Source organism: Drosophila rhopaloa, unplaced genomic scaffold, assembly GCF_018152115.1.
Source record: "Drosophila rhopaloa isolate 14029-0021.01 unplaced genomic scaffold, ASM1815211v1 contig_47, whole genome shotgun sequence".
NCBI classification, from domain to species: domain Eukaryota; kingdom Metazoa; phylum Arthropoda; class Insecta; order Diptera; family Drosophilidae; genus Drosophila; species Drosophila rhopaloa.
The window spans coordinates 1667157-1684425 of NW_025335142.1; the positions used below are offsets into that span (position 1 = coordinate 1667157).

General features: G+C 37.7%; 6 protein-coding genes across 6 annotated transcripts; 3 read left to right on the forward strand and 3 right to left on the reverse strand.

The window, feature by feature from the left end:
* Positions 1-434: 434 nt before the first annotated feature.
* LOC108044841 lies at positions 435-1201 on the forward strand. Its single transcript, XM_044461640.1, has 3 exons — positions 435-498; positions 551-759; positions 1154-1201. Exons 1-3 carry the CDS (start codon positions 435-437, stop codon positions 1199-1201), a joined length of 321 nt encoding a protein of 106 aa, XP_044317575.1.
* A 586-nt stretch (positions 1202-1787) lies between these two features.
* On the reverse strand, positions 1788-2423 carry LOC123038080. The gene is made up of 4 exons (XM_044461641.1): positions 2390-2423; positions 2109-2321; positions 1907-2046; positions 1788-1829 (listed from the first exon to the last, which is right to left on the reverse strand). The coding sequence occupies exons 1-4, from the start codon at positions 2412-2414 to the stop codon at positions 1788-1790; spliced, it is 420 nt and encodes a 139-aa protein (XP_044317576.1). The 5' UTR covers positions 2415-2423.
* A 409-nt stretch (positions 2424-2832) lies between these two features.
* On the forward strand, positions 2833-3260 carry LOC108052110. The gene is made up of 3 exons (XM_017134439.1): positions 2833-2866; positions 2934-3134; positions 3196-3260. Exons 1-3 carry the CDS (start codon positions 2833-2835, stop codon positions 3258-3260), a joined length of 300 nt encoding a protein of 99 aa, XP_016989928.1.
* A 3114-nt stretch (positions 3261-6374) lies between these two features.
* Positions 6375-8230, reverse strand: LOC108043767. Its single transcript, XM_044461642.1, is given in 4 exon segments — positions 6375-6630; positions 6688-6921; positions 6923-7088; positions 8203-8230. Coding segments are annotated over 4 exon segments (684 nt in total).
* Positions 8231-10374: 2144 nt separating this feature from the next.
* Positions 10375-10726, reverse strand: LOC108038411. The gene is made up of 2 exons (XM_017115193.2): positions 10495-10726; positions 10375-10439 (listed from the first exon to the last, which is right to left on the reverse strand). The coding sequence occupies exons 1-2, from the start codon at positions 10724-10726 to the stop codon at positions 10375-10377; spliced, it is 297 nt and encodes a 98-aa protein (XP_016970682.2).
* Positions 10727-10831: 105 nt separating this feature from the next.
* LOC108038410 lies at positions 10832-12503 on the forward strand. Its single transcript, XM_017115192.2, has 3 exons — positions 10832-10865; positions 11102-11308; positions 12442-12503. The coding sequence occupies exons 1-3, from the start codon at positions 10832-10834 to the stop codon at positions 12501-12503; spliced, it is 303 nt and encodes a 100-aa protein (XP_016970681.2).
* Positions 12504-17269: the final 4766 nt, after the last annotated feature.

Sequence of the window (17269 nt, forward strand, 5' to 3'; positions counted from 1 at the left end):
TTCCTTATGTTGTAAGTTTGGGACAAAAAACTATTTTTTGATAAATATTTAGATATCCATATAGTAAATAAAGTTAATGCATAGTAAATATTTAACTAAAGTGTAGTGAATAAAATGTATGTGTATTAAAGATTAAATTTAATTATATTTAATATAGTATTTATTTAAATATATTTTCCTTTTATCTTTGACTGTGGAGTTTCTTGTATTTTTGTAAAGTCTCTTCTGACATTTGAGTCTATATTTATTTACTTCTTTAACTTTTTTTTTGCAAACTCGAACGAGTTTAAGTACCTCGTGTGCACATTTGGCTACTTACGTCGTATGCATTTTGAACTTATGTTTATTCAATTGTTTCAATGACGCGAAATTTAAATGAAAAGACGGAATACAACAGGTATTTCATTTATTCGAATAAAACACCTTGATCAAAAATGATCCCAATAAGCTCCGCTAAGTTAAATAGCAAACTGGCCACCAGATCCCTCCTAAATGAAGGTAATTGTTTTTTTTAATTAAGTTATAATATTAATTAATGTTCTACTAAAAGGACGTTCCAACAAGAAGTCTTGCGTCTGTCTTTTGGTTGGAATGGCACTTGGAGTTTGCCTGGCCGGACTCATCTTTTACTCGTCGGTTCCCAATGTTGACTACAGGAATAAATCGAAGAATATAATGAAAGTTATTGGATTGGAAAGGCCACAAAGTGTAAGCGATATCTACACAACTAATTCGATAAGTCTGGCCAAAGAGTTGAAAGTGAGTGACATTGCGTCTACAAAAATAAGTACTAGTACTAGTACAACTAGTACCCAAGAAACCACAACGGAGTCTGATAGCAACGATGATAGTATAATTGTTGTTTGATTGACTTAGTATATTTATATTAGTATTGTAAAACCATGTATTGTTAAAGACTAAATTAAATTAACAAATTAAAAAGGGGCCGTTGTTTCCTGATCTTGAACTACATTAAAGGCAATAGAATAATATGTTTTACGTAAAAAAAACATTATAATAATCGGAAAGAAAAAAGAATTCTCAGATCAGACAACTTAAAGCCTTAAATAGGGCATTGAAACGTTTTCTGCATTGCAATAATACACATCTTAGCGTTTTTCTGCATGACAGTCTTTGGACCTACGATTGGTAGTATAGCGAGAATAAGAAGTCCTACTTCCAGGAGTACTTTGATTGGTAGTTCCGCGAATTTGAGGAATGGTAGTCCCACATTCTTGGGCTTTACGTAGTACCCAGTCTATTCAAGTCCAAGGCTTGATCTCACACTCACACAGTTTAAAATACTACAATGTATTGTATATACCATCCAGTTGTTATAGCTAATAGCGTCAGCTAGATTCTTACCGAAAATAAGAGAAATTTTCGAAATCTTGGTATTACTGCTGGTAAGTCAATGCTGAAATTAAGTTTGCGGTTGGGTTTTGTAGAGCTCAACAGTATTCAGAACAACTTGTATTCTTGTATTATGTTCAGTAAGGGATTTTTTTTATGCCCTCGAAATCACTAAAAAGATGACCTAGGTGTATAGTGGTATTGCAAAAGTTTTTTTTAGCAGATTTGTAAAGTTTCATCGAGTGAAAGCCGCAGAATAGACAAACCAAAACATAATCTTTTAGAGAGCATTGAAATGTTTATTTGTTTGTAATAATATAGACGTTAGTTAACTTTTCTTTTGGTGCAGTTCAGTTCGATCTCAAGAGTTTTAGTCTTCTAGTGGGCGACGGGTTGTAGTACGACGAGGGGAAGGAGTTCTGGTTGCTGGGCCCCTACGAGTAGTTCGAGGAGCTGGCGTCCTGGTTACTGGGCCCCTACGAGTGGTTTGAGGAGATGGAGTCCTGGTTGCTGGGCCCCTACGAGTAGTTCGAGGAGATGGAGTCCTGGTTACTGGGCCCCTACGAGTAGTTTGAGGAGATGGAATCCTGGGAGTCGTGGTTCGCGAAGAAGGAGTCGGGCGACCGGTGGTACCACCCGCAAGGCTCCTTCTCACATTCGCGCAGTTTATGATGCTACAATTTTCGAGTGTCACTGTAAATGGATGTTAATTAAATATAAGTCTTTTTTCAAAAATACGTGGCTGGGATACTCACAGCGACAAGTGGCCAAAGTCAACTCGCAGTGAGAGATGTTACGCCAGCCTCTATTAGACTGACGGCAGTGATTGTTGAAGACGTTGGAGACATCATTGTCCCTTCCCAACCGACGTTGATTACGTTCGCACCTACTGTTTTCATTCGCACAAATCTCCCGATCCCGCGGCCTACCAGTTTGAGCCTGAACAGCCACACAAAGGCAAGCTATAGCTATATTGGAATTGCAATGGGTTTTTTAATATACTACTAAAATTTCACAGCTCCAACTAGGTCCTTACCAAAAATAAGTGTTACGTTCGACATCTTGGTATTGCTATTGGGAAGTCAGTTAAATTCACTGCTGAAATGGAGTTCGCACTTGGGCTTTTATAAAGTGCTTGGCAGCCTTCAGGAAAACCTGTGCCTATTATATGAATATGCCTTTATTATAATCAGGAAGTAAGCCCTTAAATGCGCTCAAAAGATGACCTAATTTATAAAGAATTATTAAAAAGGTTTGCTGGCCATTTTGTAAAGCTTTTGTTGCTATATTACGAAATTGTATTCAAGATCTTTTATTTAAGAAGATTTAATTCAAGAACTTTAAACATCTTTTGTTGCGAAACATCTGTTTTACTAGCCTTAGTACATTGATTGGTGTTTATATAAAGTCGGGTTGGTGCCAAGTCTTCGGTAGTCAGGTATCTGATAAGTTCCAATCAAGAGCCACCAAGCTTAAACAATGCATATCAAAACTATTTTGGCCGTGTTATCTGGTAAGTTTGGACTTAACACTTTCGCAAATTTGTTGCTTCAATTACCAACTTAATATCTGGCTTATAGTCCTGTGTCTGACTTTGGTCGCTGGACAACGTAGGAACTGCGATGAATTGACTCGGAGGTGTGAATTATGCGTGGAAAGGCTGAATAATCAAAACGATCGTGAGTTGCCCGTCCTCAATAGGGAATGCAGGGAAAAGACCCGAAGGAATTGGCGCTGGAGGAATGTAGGACGTTGCGAGCTCACCAGGCTCAACTGCCAGGGTAAGTTTGAAATAATCCTTAAGGGTCTTTAATTTTGTATGAACATTTTTCTTGCCTTTAGGATTGGATCGACGCATGAATTGTAATGACATTGCTGAACTCGCTGGCATGGATCGTATTAACTGATTGAAATTCACTTTATCTTAAAACTGAATAATAATAAAAACAATTAGAGAGCATTGAAATAACAAAATGTATTTATTAGAAAGAATACTGTTGTGTGGAATACAATTTTATATACTAAACTTCAGACATTGGGTCCTTTGAGTTTCGACAGAATGTCTAACTTATTAAGAAAATTGTAAATTTTATGGGCTTTATGACATTTTCATTTAAGAATGTTTTTTTTTTTTGAATAATTTTCGGCTAGTTTAAGCAAATTGTAATTTAAGCTTTTTAACTATTCAAGAGGTCGGGCTAAGGGCCTTAAACCCTGATTTAATGACTTACAAGTCCAGCTGAGCCGTCGTCCATCCGTTCCTTGAAGCCGCAAATCCAGTTCACAAATTAGAAGCCACAGCAACCAGCCAAACAAACCGCAGTGGCCCCCATCCTCGGAACCCCCTTAACTGGTCTTTTGGAATAAAGCCGCAGCCAAAACACAAAAACCAAAACGCCCACCCAAAAAAAGACAGAACAAAGCCAAACAAGTGACGTCTTTTGTCCGACGGCCAGTGTCCAAACTCTCGGATCTTTCCTCTGTTGCATTTTTGAATTTCAACTTGGTCTGCGTGTAAATTTACTTGCTCAGATTCAATTCAAAAGCGATTATCACCACTTAGCTGTCAGCGACACGATGCCAAACTCCGGGCCAACGAAACTGAGTCCAAAATGTTTCCAAGTCCAAGTCCAAGACCAAGTCCGAGTGCGAACGCCAATATCGCTGGCCAGGCACTTTGGAGCTCTTGACAAAGGGCATGGTTGAAGTTGAATGTGAGTGTCTACATGTGTACCTACTCCGCTGGCTCAAATAAAATTTACACTTACAAGTGGCGCTAAAGTCAAGTGCAATGCATTCAGTATACCCCAGCCCCGAATCCCCCAATCTCCGGTCCATTTTGGCCCTCCTCTGACCACTTTTTTGGACGTCAGCTGGTCAGACATGTTCAAAGTGGAAGGGAAAGACGGTCGAAATGGGACGGGAGGCGACGGGTGCGGCAAATGTGGTCAAGAGTTTTATAAAGTTCATCATCATGGCCTGGTCTAAGCATTTTTCAAGTGCAGCGTTAAAAGATTTTCAATTTTCAAATATTATATAAGCAGTTGGCACAGGCAGAGTGGAAAAATCATGACCACCTATGCCCTGACATTTAAAGGGGTCTCCTTATCATCCTATAAACATAAGAAATAGGATTTTCAAGTTATAATCTTATAAATTAAAGCGTTTTTTAATGTCTACTTAATCAATAACTTTTAGTTATGAATTAAATTGTAATCAGTAGATATCGAAACTATTGAATGCGTGGTAATGGGTGTTCTAAAATTTAAGGAAAAATAGGGACTATTTAAAACTATATATCGTTTAGATAATGTTCATAGAATGTACTTTGATTTGATTTTGACATTTTTACTGTTATATTAAGCTAATTTAAAAACAAATTAAATTTATTATATACTTAAAATATAATTATTTAATTAATGTACATATTTTAATAAGTTAATCGAATTAATAGCAATCTATCTGTCTTTTGAGTGAGATTGACAATTGACATATTTTAATAATTTATAGTTTATTTGAAATTAAATATGAATATGGTTAAAAGTAAAAAGACATATTTAAATCAAATTTTTTTACTCACTTTATAAGAGTATCTTAAAATCGTTAAGTTTTAGATACTGCATTCGCCCCTCTGCACATTCATAAAGTACATAATCATGTTCATGACGTGAACTGAAGTGGGTGTCGGGTGGGAGTTTTGGGTCGGGCAGTTGGTCCGATGGCTGGCAAGGGTAAAAGCTTAAACCGCTACAAGTATTTAAAAAGCACTTCATATGGACACATACGCGTTCACACAGTTTAAATTAAAAGCATATTGAGAGGCCATGCCTTGCTCAGTTTCATTAAATCAACTTAACAGAAAATTCTTCTGAAGCACAGGAAACTTAAGACCCATTATATGCAAAAGAATTAAATTTAAATTCAAGTTTATTAGAAACTATGGTCAGTACATACGTTCACCAATCACTTAAATGCACAACAATTTATTTTATTAGTCAATTGAACAACAATTGAATAGTAACTTTGGTTTAAAAATCGTTCAGTCGGTTTTCGTGACATTGGTTTTTTATACCCTTGCAGAGGGTATTATAATTTTGGTCAGAAGTTTGTAACGCAGTGAAGGAGACGTTTCCGACCCTATAAAGTATATATATTCTTGATCAGGATCAATAGGGGAGTCGATATAGCCATGTCCGTCTGTCCGTCTGTCCGTCTGTTTCAATACCGTTTGCGAGCTCAGTTTAAAAGCTAGCGATCTGAAACTTTCACAGTCGTCCTAAAACAAGTGTACGCAGATCAAGTTTGAAAACCGCCCCGATCGGATGTCTATATCCTATAGCTCCCATAGGAACAATCGGATATAACTTGCAAGAATGGAAGATATTTCGCGCAGTGTAAAGCTATTGACATAAATCTTTCCAAATCTTATTTTTTATGCGTACCTTGATCAGAGTAAAAGCGCGTGACGATCGGACGTCTATATCCTATAGCTCCCATAGGAACAAAAGGGTAAAATCGGTTAAAATTTAATGATTTTTAGGATATTTTACGCAGTATACAAGCTATTGACATGAATCTTTCCAAATCCTATTTTTTTATGCATACATTGATCAAGGTGAAAGCGCGTGCCGATCGGACGTCTATATCCTATAGCTCCCATAGGAACAATAGGGTGAAATCGGTCCAAATTTGATGATTATCAGAATATTTCGCGCAGTGTGTAAGCTACTAACATAAAATTTTCCAATTCTTATTTATTTCACATATCTTGATTAGGGTAAAAGCGCTTGCCGCTCGGAAGTCTATATCTTAAAGGAGATAGGAAAAATTGTTAAAGGCTGCGAAAGTATCCCTTTGTATATGACATTTTTGCAGTATAAAAGCAATTGACTTGAAACGATGCAAATCTAGTTTACTTATGTATACCTTATTCCTTTCGCTACTTTTTCACTTTTAGCAATTTCGTCAAAGTCTGCAAGGGTATTAAAACTTCGGCTTGCCGAAGTTAGCTTCCGTCCTCGTTATCGTAATAGAATACATTCGGGGGAGCCACAACTGTTTCCTCCTCTGTTGGGAATGACAGGCCGAGGTCCAAAAGGACCCGGAATTTTGGGTATAGGTATTATAGGACCACAGCCGCAAGGTTTCTTGGTTGTTGTCGAAGGTGGGTGTTCTGAATTGCAACCACAACGTTTTTGAGAGGTCGTTGAAGCTGTTGTCTGAATAGGACCGCCAGGATTCCAACCTGGTGGACGGGTACTACATTCACAGAGTTTCCTAGAGGTAGTTGAATGTGTTGTCTTCGGAGAATGAGTTGTCTCCGGTGAACACTACTTTTTAGGAGTCATATTTGTGCAAGGTAGATTGGTCCTTTCAGAAGTTTTCTTTGAGCAAGGTGGATTGGTCCTTTCAGTAGTCTTCTTAGTACAAGGTGGATTGGTCCACTTAGTTGTTTTCTTAGTACAGTGGGGTAGAATCTTAGAAGTTTTGTCAGTACAGTGGGGTAGAGTCTTTGGATGAATGCGGCCACTAGGAATTTCCCTTGTAGATTTCGGTCTTCTTGCTTCTGTGAGGCTCTGTATGTCTGATGGTGTAAGACCTAGGCATTGGTGTCTCACGTCTTTTAGTAGTTCTCATGGGTCATGGGCCACCTCGATGAGGTTGTTTATGTTCCTTCTGACCACCTTCATTGCACCCTTCACTGTGCTTCGCATATTGCAGGACAACAATGCTAACTGTGAAAAGATTTGTGTAATAAAATGTAAACCACATTTTTATACCCTTGCAGAGGGTATTATAATTTTGGTCAAAAGTGTGCAACGCAGTGAAGGAGGCATCTCCAACCCTATAAAGTATATATATTCTTGATCAGGATCACCTCCTGAGTTGATATAGCCATGTCCGTCTGTCCGTCTGTCCGTCTGTCTGTCCGTCTGTCTGTCCGTCTGTCTGTCCGTCTGTCTGTTTCTACGCAAACTAGTCTCTCAGTTTTAAAGATATCGAGTTGAAACTTTGCACACAGCCTTCTTTCCTTTGCACGCAGTATATAAGTCGGAACGGCCGGGATCGGCCGACTATATCCTATAGCTGCCATATAACTGATTGATCGGAAATGCCATAACTTTGGTGTTTGTAAAGTTAGGAAGTTGGAATTTTCTATGGGTTTTATATTTTGCCAATGAATCCGACCTACTAAATTTCATAAGGATCGGCCGACTATATCTTATAGCTGCCATATAACTGATTGATCGGAAATGCCATAACTTTGGTGTTTGTAAAGTTAGGAAGTTGGAATTTTCTTTGGGTTTTATATTTGGCCAATCAATCCGACCTACCAAATTTCATAAGGATCGGCCGACTATATCCTATAGCCGCCATATAACTGATTGATCGGAAATGCCATAACATTGGTGTTTGTAAATTTAGAAAGTTGGGATTTTCTATGGGTTTTATTTTTGGCCAATTAATCCGACCTACCAAATTTCAAAAGGATCGGCCGACTATATCTTATAGCTGCCATATAACTGAACGATTGGAAATGTCATAACTTTGGTGTTCTTAAAGTTAGGAAGTTGGGACTTTTTATGAGTATGAAGAATGCATCATATGAATAATTTTGGAGAATATAATTTACAGAATATTCTGCAAGAGTATATCAACTTCGGCACCGCCCGAAGTTAGCTTTCCTTTCTTGTTTTAAAGTAAGAAAGTTGTGATTTTTTATGAGTATTAAAAATGCATCATTTGAATAATTTTGGAGAATATAATTTACAGAGTATTCTGCAAGGGTATATCAACTTCGGCTTCGCTCGAAGTTAGCTTTCCTTTCTTGTTTTACTTATAACTTACCCAGAAAACAGATCCGTGTTAGCTTCATGCTCAAGTCTCTTGGATAAGTTTTTTGTATTGATCTGTAGCTCACTCTAGAACTTTTATAGCACTGCTATAGATAGATTTTAATTATAAACTCGTACTCGGATCGCAGCCAATTTTACGATAAGTAAATAAGCAACTTTTTAATAAGCGCCACTCTGTTTGCCCATGTAGAGGAAAATTTCTCCCAAGTTCAGAAATCTCCAGATGAACTCCCATCTGACGTCTGAGCCAAAACAGTGACTGCAATCTCAGACCGCCGAGTAATAAATTCCCATTTTTTATGGCATCAAGAAAATCAAAACAATTTCGTTTGAAAAATTATGTTTTGGAAAAGGCCACGACTTAGTGAGTGGGGAAGGGGATAGGATAGGATAGACAGTGAGAAGTTTTGAAGAACTGCCAGACGAGATGAGGATGCATCAAGTGTAAGACAAGCATGACGATGTGGCTGTGCGTGCCTGGCTCAACTCATCGCGATGCTGGTCTGGCCGTCTTTACGATAATGCCCCGTACGTGGAAGATGCAGTCGGGCGACTTCTGATTCCTGGAAGGGCTCCAAGCTGAGGGCCGAGCAAGATTGAAGGCCAAGACCGAGTCCAAGACAAGAACATATCGCTTTGTTGGTCGAACAGACAAGCTGTAGTAACCAACTCAAATCCCTCCGCAAATATGCATTTATTTGGACAAAATCACTTTTAATATTTTAGCTGGATTCGGGTTATCAAATTGCTGGTGGGCATTGCTTTAAGTACGCTGGGCGTGTCGGAAAGCTCGGCTCTACCTAGACAATCCATTTCCCTTTTTAACGTATATATATATTATTGAATAGCTTTACCAGGAGAGTTGATTTATTTCGATTGTCTGTCTATCTAAACTAGTCTAGAATTTATAATTTTTAGAGCTATATTTATCAAATAAAGTAGGAATAGACCAGAAATGTTCCTAATTAATGTTGTTTATAATTTGAAGTTTTTATTTGATGTTAGTTTTACAATATAAATTAATTTATGTTTCTATATAAACTTAACCCCACAAGCGATTTTCGCACTCAGTCGAATTCCTCGCAGCATGCATGATTTTGTTTTATACGTATTTAGTCGCAAGAGTTTCAGGTCTCCCTTAAAATCAGTCACTTAAATTTATTAAATGTGTATAATTTACTATAAACAAGAAAGGAAAGCTAACTTCGGGCGGAGCCGAAGTTGATATACCCTTGCAGAATATTCTGTAAATTATATTCTCCAAAATTATTCTTATGATGCATTCTTAATACTCATAAAAAATCCCAACTTCCTAACTTTAAAAACACAAAAGTTATGGCACTTCCAATCGTTCAGTTATATGGCAGCTATAGGATATAGTCGGCCGATCCTTATGAAATTTGATAGGTTGGATTGATTGGCTAAAAATAAAACCCATAGAAAATCCCAACTTCCTAACTTAACAAACACCAAAGTTATGGCATTTCCGATCAATCAGTTATATGGCGGCTATAGGATATAGTCGGCCGATCCTTATGAAATTTGGTAGGTCGGATTGATAGGCCAAATATAAAGCCCATAGAAAATCCCAACTTCCTAACTTCACAAACACCAAAGTTATGGCATTTCCTATCAATCAGTTATATGGCAGCTATAGGATATAGTTGGCCGATCCCGGCCGTTCCGACATATATACTGCGTGCAAAGGAAAGAAGGGTGTGTGCAAAGTTTCAACTCGATAGCTTCAAAACTGAGAGACTAGTTTGCGTAGAAACAGACAGACGGACAGACAGACGGACAGACAGACGGACAGACGGACAGACGGACAGACGGACATGGCTATATCAACTCAGGAGGTGATCCTGATCAAGAATATATATACTTTATAGGGTCGGAGATGTCTCCTTCACTGCGTTGCACACTTTTGACCAAAATTATAATACCCTCTGCAAGGGTATAAAAACAATAATATATTATCAGTGAAAATTTTATTTTCGTTTGGAAATTAAATTAGTTTTTTACTAAATTGTTATTTTTGTTGTATATTACGTTACTTAAACTTTCTTCAAATATATGTTGTTTAATACATTTTTTGTTAATATTTGTAAATATGGCTTAGCATATTTCTTTCTTTTCAAGTCTTTTGAATTAAAACCTAATCACTTCAACGCCGTCTTCTCATTCCTGCCAACCTGGCCACAGTATCACAATCCAGTTTGCTGTCGTGATCTGCAAATATATATTGTATATTGATGTTTTAATTTCCACTTCATTGAGGTCTTACTTTCGCAGGCAACAATTTGCATGTCACAACGCCTTACATCACGCCAAATCCAACGTTCACCGACTTTTTCCCTACAATCTCTATTTATAAATTCCAGATCGTTGATGGGATCCACCAAACGTCTCATACATGGTTGACAATTCTCACGAATCCTATTGCAATTCAGACGTTGCGCCTTTATTGAAAAGAAATAAAGGATGAGGATCAACAAAAAAACGCAGAGACACCGCATTTTGAATAAATCTGACGTATATCAACTGATGGAGGGAGGATCATGCATCTGGTTTTATACACTGCCGATCAGAAAGAAAACACCTGGGAAATACTCTATGAAACAATGAAATTATTCACTTTAAATCAGAGCAAGGAGAGTCTTAAAGTGATAATCAAAGAGCCACCTGAATGCAAATAAATAAAAAATATGTGCCTTTTGTTATGTGAACTGGCAATGAATCTTGATATATTTCCCCTATATAAATACCACCTCACAGATATTCATGAATCAGATTAAATATTTTATATTTATTAAAAATGTGTAAAATTTTGCTGTTTTTGGGTAAGAGTTATATATTTTTATTATCGCAATATGACACATCTTCCTTTGCAGTCCTTTGTGTCCTGCACTTGTCTTATATTGAAGCTCAATCGGATCGAGAATACTGTGAGAATGTGTACAGTGATTGTCAACGATTTACTCCTAGAATAGGACGATTTGATGAGACTATAGATTCCTTTAATCGACATTGTCGTCGAGAGCGACGAGGAAGATGGAACAACGTATCTCGATGTGAAATGGAAAAAGCTACCTGCCTTTGTGAGTTTTTCACTTAGTTCCATTTTTATACCCTTGCAGAGGGTATTATAATTTTGGTCAAAAGTGTGCAACGCAGTGAAGGAGACATCTCCGACCCTATAAAGTATATATATTCTTGATCAGGATCACCTCCTGAGTTGATATAGCCATGTCCGTCTGTCCGTCTGTCCGTCTGTCCGTCTGTCCGTCTGTCCGTCTGTCCGTCTGTCCGTCTGTCCGTCTGTCTGTCCGTCTGTCTGTTTCTACGCGAACTAGTCTCTCAGTTTTAAAGATATCGAATTGAAACTTTGCACACACCCTTCTTTCCTTTGCACGCAGTATATAAGTCGGAACGGCCGGGATCGGCCGACTATATCCTATAGCTGCCATATAACTGATTGATCGGAAATGCCATAACTCTGCTGTTTGTTAGGTTAGGAAGTTGGGACTTTCTATGGGTTTTATATTTGGCCAATCAATCCGACGTACCAAATTTCATAAGGATCGGCCGACTATATCTTATAGCTGCCATATAACTGATTGATCGGAAATGCCATAACTTTGGTGTTTGTAAAGTTAGGAAGTTGGGATTTTTATGGGTTTTATATTTGGCCAATCAATCCGACGTACCAAATTTCATAAGGATCGGCCGACTATATCTTATAGCTGCCATATAACTGATTGATCGGAAATGCCATAACTTTGGTGTTTGTAAAGTTAGGAAGTTGGGATTTTCTATGGGTTTTATATTTGGCCAATCAATCAGACGTACCAAATTTCATAAGGATCGGCCGACTATATCTTATAGCTGCCATATAACTGATTGATCGGAAATGCCATAACTTTGGTGTTTGTTAAGTTAGGAAGTTGGGATTTTCTATGGGTTTTATTTTTGCCTAATCAATCCGACATATTAAATTTCATAAGGATCGGCCGACTATATTCTATAACTGCCATATAACTGAACGATTGGAAATGCCATAACTTTGGTGTTTTTAAAGTTAGGAAGTTGGGATTTTTTATGAGTATTAAGAATGCATTATGAATGATTTTGGAGAATATAATTTGCAGAATATTCTGCAAGGGTATTTCAACTTCGGCTCCGCACGAAGTTAGCTTTCCTTTCTTGTTCTTCTACTAAATTAATATTACAGTGATTTTACGACGGTGTGATGATATGACCTGCAAAAATATTGCCGACATCTTGGAATTATAAACGAGTTCTTTTTCTTTTTTAATAAAACACGTTATCAGAAGTTATTGTTAAAAGTAAATTAAAACTTTCCATCTCATTAAAAGAAAAATAAATGACACTCCTATTCAACCGATGTATTGTAAAATTGCTGCTTTAGGCTCATGATTATAAGAATGTTATTGATGTTTAGTAAGAGGCATTAATTATAGTTTATTCATATTATTTCAAGGCTCAAAATATATTTGTTTAAATTAATTACTGGGAGGTAAACTTTGAAAATAATGCTGACGTTATGTATTTGTGAGAACCAAAAGTTGAATATTCATATTTAATATATAAGAAATTTGATATAATACAACTGCAATATAATTATGTTTTATTCTTTTAATGGTTATCAAATTTATTAAAAACCTTTTACCCCTTCGAATTGCAACCCCTAAAGTTTCCAAGAATTTTACTTCGGGGCATCTGAAATATCTGTTTATTTACCTTCTTATAAATCTCCCCCTCGACAGGAGAAAATATTTATGAGCTAATCATTTTTAATTATCGTCGAGCGACAACAAAGCTGAATAAAGTTTTACTGGAAAATCTAATCACATGCTGGAACAGAGGACAGAAGTAATTACGCCAAGACCCCGGGGCTCGAAAAAAAACAAAAACTCTCAACTAAAATAAAAATAAAATTCAATTTCAGCGCGTTTCCTGGCCACGTTGCATGTGCCACGTGCCAAAACAACAACAATAACAACTTGAGAGGAGTTGGCTGACTGGGGGAATCCCCCGTATTCGAGTATATATGCTGATAGCACTCGAAGCCAAAATTTCATTACCAGTTGGGGGAGCATCTCAGTGCCCTTTGGCAGGGCATCAATTATGGCGAGGAGGAGGAAGCCCCCGATGATGTCGTCACCCGAATCCTTCTCCAAATCCAAGGGAAACCCTCCATATAGTTGCTTAATATTTATCTAGCGTCGGTAATCAGCCATCCCCGGACATGTGTCCATGATCTCGATAACAAACAAGGGACAGGACCAAAAGCAAACAGCAATCCCGGCAAACAAATCAGAGCAGGCCAGGCAGCCCAATGAGTTTTTAATAAACTGTCAGTTAATAATAAAATTTTCAGTGAATGTGATTATGATTACAATCGCAGTGATGACAAGATTGAGAGATACCGACTCCCCTTCGCCCGCCCCCAAACTTTGACTTCGTTAGGTGTTCGTTCGAGTTATTTCAGAATCAGGAACTGAGTGTGAAATTTGGCAGCTTGTTACACTTTTCGGGGGGAGTGGGACGGAGGGGCCTTGCAACCATTGACCCTAATCATGTGGCAGCTTGTAAAATGCGAGCGTGAAAAGAAAATTGAAAAGTTAGTTCGACGTTGGGTTTCCGACCACCCTCCCCCCTTAAATTCCCCTTTCACGTCCATTCGGTTTCTGAAAGGCTGTTGATTTGGAAAATTCCTTAAACTTGTCCGAAAGTCGAGTTGTAAAAGCCAAAAGTTGTTGAAGGTATAAGGCTAAGATTATGCCAAGTTTTCTTAAGACGGAAAATGAGGAAAGCTATTTGAGTTTTGGAAACTATAAATGAAATGCGGTGCTGGAGGTTTTCAGTGGAATTGAAAACTTTTTATTTATCATTTTAAGAGCTTTCCATTAAATGAGGGATTATTATGAAAAATAATATTATAAATTTGGCGTACTATAAATGCAATTAATTAAAGTTTAAAACTATCTACCATTTTTGGTATGTAATATGAATTATTAAATTCATTTAGAATTATAAATAAAATTTTCAGAACGGGAGGGATCAGATGACTATATAGCTCACATTGGAACAATCGGGAAAACAAATTAAAAAAATATAACTTCGTGGTTTTTCAACATTGACGGATATGACGGAAATTATTAAGGCAATCAGAATTACAGTTTTAATTTGATATCTCGGTCGACCATTTCATATAGTGGCCATAAAAGCGATCGAAAATGTGTTAGGAAATGAGTTATCTTCATTGTTTTTATACGTATGCGCAAAAAAATCTAGATAAGCTGTATAAACTTTGGCTTGGTGGAGTTATTTTCCCTCTTCATATTAAACAAACGATTTTCTTATGCCCTAAAATTTTCATATAAATTATTATTTTGAATAAAAAGGGAATGAATTAGATAAATCTTCACATTCCAAACATTATTATTAATTTAGTTTTACCTATAATTAGTCTGGATATTGTGTAAGTTCTTTTTCCAAAACCATCGATTTTCCTCTCCTTCCTGTGTCAATTTCCCTTCTTCAGTCTTTTCCTAAAAACTTTAATTTCTTTTGAACAAAAACCTTTAAGAATACTAAAAAACACCTTCCGAGGGTAATCGACAGCACACTCCCCCAGACAAAGGGCCAAACCACCCACAACCCCCCACTGCAGTGAGCCACCCCCTTTTGGACTGCTCCCCATCCCAAAGCCCAAATCACCCCACAAAAGCCCCCAATAGATGGGCACACGTTTTGTTGCAATCCCGATGAGGAAATGCTAATCCGCATGTAATATTCGAAAATGATATGAAAATGCCAAACCAAACAACCACCCACCAAATGAAACGGGGGAATAAGGCAGCCAGGCTGAACGGAGCCAACATTACTCAATGTCAACATCAAAATTGCTTTGGAATTCATGCATTCATTTATTTCGCCTCCAACAAAAAAGCGAACTAACGCAGTATAGAAATTTTCATTTTCGGCTGAGTTTTTAATTCGGGGGAATCTCCGGGGCTCTTAAATAGCTGAACAGCCGGGCAGAACGGGAACTTTCATGCTGATTAAAAGTAGCAACTGTGTGTCTACGGGGTTGCGATGCTTTTTTGGGTTTCGGATTCGGTTTCGTATTGCAACCTTTTTCCACTTGCCACCGGGGGTTGCCCTCAGAAAAAGGGGGTGACTCATCCTGCGACGCTGCACTTGTCCTTTGCTGTTAAAAAAAAAAAACAAAATTTCGTCACAGACGGTAGCGTGAAATTTCGAAACGAATTCTCTAAACTCGCTCATTGTAATTTCTGTAATGCCGTAGTGCATGGGCATGAGGCATAAGGCATGTGGCCAGGAAGTTTGTTTTTGTTTAAAATTATTAGAATTCAGTCGGTTGTTTCGCGGGTGGAATTTGTGGTGGCTGCAAGGTGGTGGGTGGACGGGTGGATGGGTGGTTGGACCTTGGGTGGGTGGATCGCAACAACAGCTGGTGCACTTGGGCCAAAATTCGACCAGTACTTGGCCGCAATGTGGTCAAAGTGGAGGACCCTTGTCTCGCCTCAGCACTTGTTTGCTTTACGCTGATATGTTTGCGTGTGTGCCGGGGATTTTAATTCATTGGAAGGGCAAACAAAAGCGCAAAAGTCAAGCGATTTGGGAGCCCTCCATCCAAAGTTAATGTGTGTGAAATGAGGAAACTCTGATTTTAATTGCAAGTACAAATTGCTTGCGAGAAAAGAAATGCCAGATTGATAGCACTTTGATGTTAAAAAAATATAAAGACTAAATTATTTTAACAAGCTGAAATATCTAGAAACCTAGTTTTAATTATTTCAACAATTTTTAAATTAAAGTTATTGAAATTTTAAGACTTTTTTAAATCAAGTTTTTCCTAGGTTAAATGACAATTACAATCAGTCCATTAATATCTTTGGCTTAAAGACGAAAAATATTTTAACACTCCTTAAAACCGGTCATTTAGACCCTACCTTGCAACCATGCTCCATAAGTAATTGTTGCAATCTCAGTGCAAGCAAACAAATGAAATCCATAAAATTTAACCGGCTAGACAGATAAATCGAGCAGAAAACCTCGGTGAACTCGGCGACGTGCTCGAAACTGTTGACATGCCACGAACCTGAAAACAATTAACGTCCGATTTTGATATGTGTGAGAGCTAATCGAAAATCCCCATCGACCAGACGGACACCAGACAACAAACAAGCGACAGTCCAGGTAACAATGTAATATTTGCCAACCGACTGAGCAGCAAGGAGCACTGGACCCCAGGACAAGTGTTTTCGGCGATAACAAAAGGTGTTGCGCAAACGAGGTCCTGGCTAGCCGGGATTTATGAATACACTCAAGAAAAAATCAGTGTAATCTCTAAAGATAAAAAAGCATTTGGGTCTTAAGTGTCAACTAAAAATATGTTATGCTTCTAAAACATTATAAACTTTTTAGAATGATTGAAAATTAAATTCATTTCATTATAATTTAAGTACAAATCTTTAAAAATAAATGTGTTTGAACAAAGCTTAATTATTTCTTTAATTATACTATAAAATAATAATGCAACATTTTTAATTATAAGAATTTAATCCAGTGCTTAAATATACAAAAAAAGGACTACCGATCATAACTATATGTTTTTGTAATTTTTTGGTTTTAGTGTGGAAATAAAACTTGCCTCGGGCTGCGTGGGAGCGAGGATTCTGCTCATTAAATGTCAATTTCTAGTCGCCGCCGCACATCAAACGCTGGCGAAAGGACATCGCACATATCCCGCTGTGCGCGTGTCCTTTGAATTAGGGCCGATCCCAAGTCCATAATGCGGTCGGCCAGCTCGCTGTATCCCTAGATGTCCTTACTTCATCTGGCGCGCCTGAGTTATGCGACCATTGTTCCCATCGCCTTTCGGCCGGTGAATTATTATCCCTTTCGCATATGTTGCTGCCCGGCATTGTCCTTCGTCCTCTTTGCTTGGTATCCTTTCAAATGTCTGTTGCTCGGACACGCCTTGAAGTTGGGCGTTTTGCAGTTAA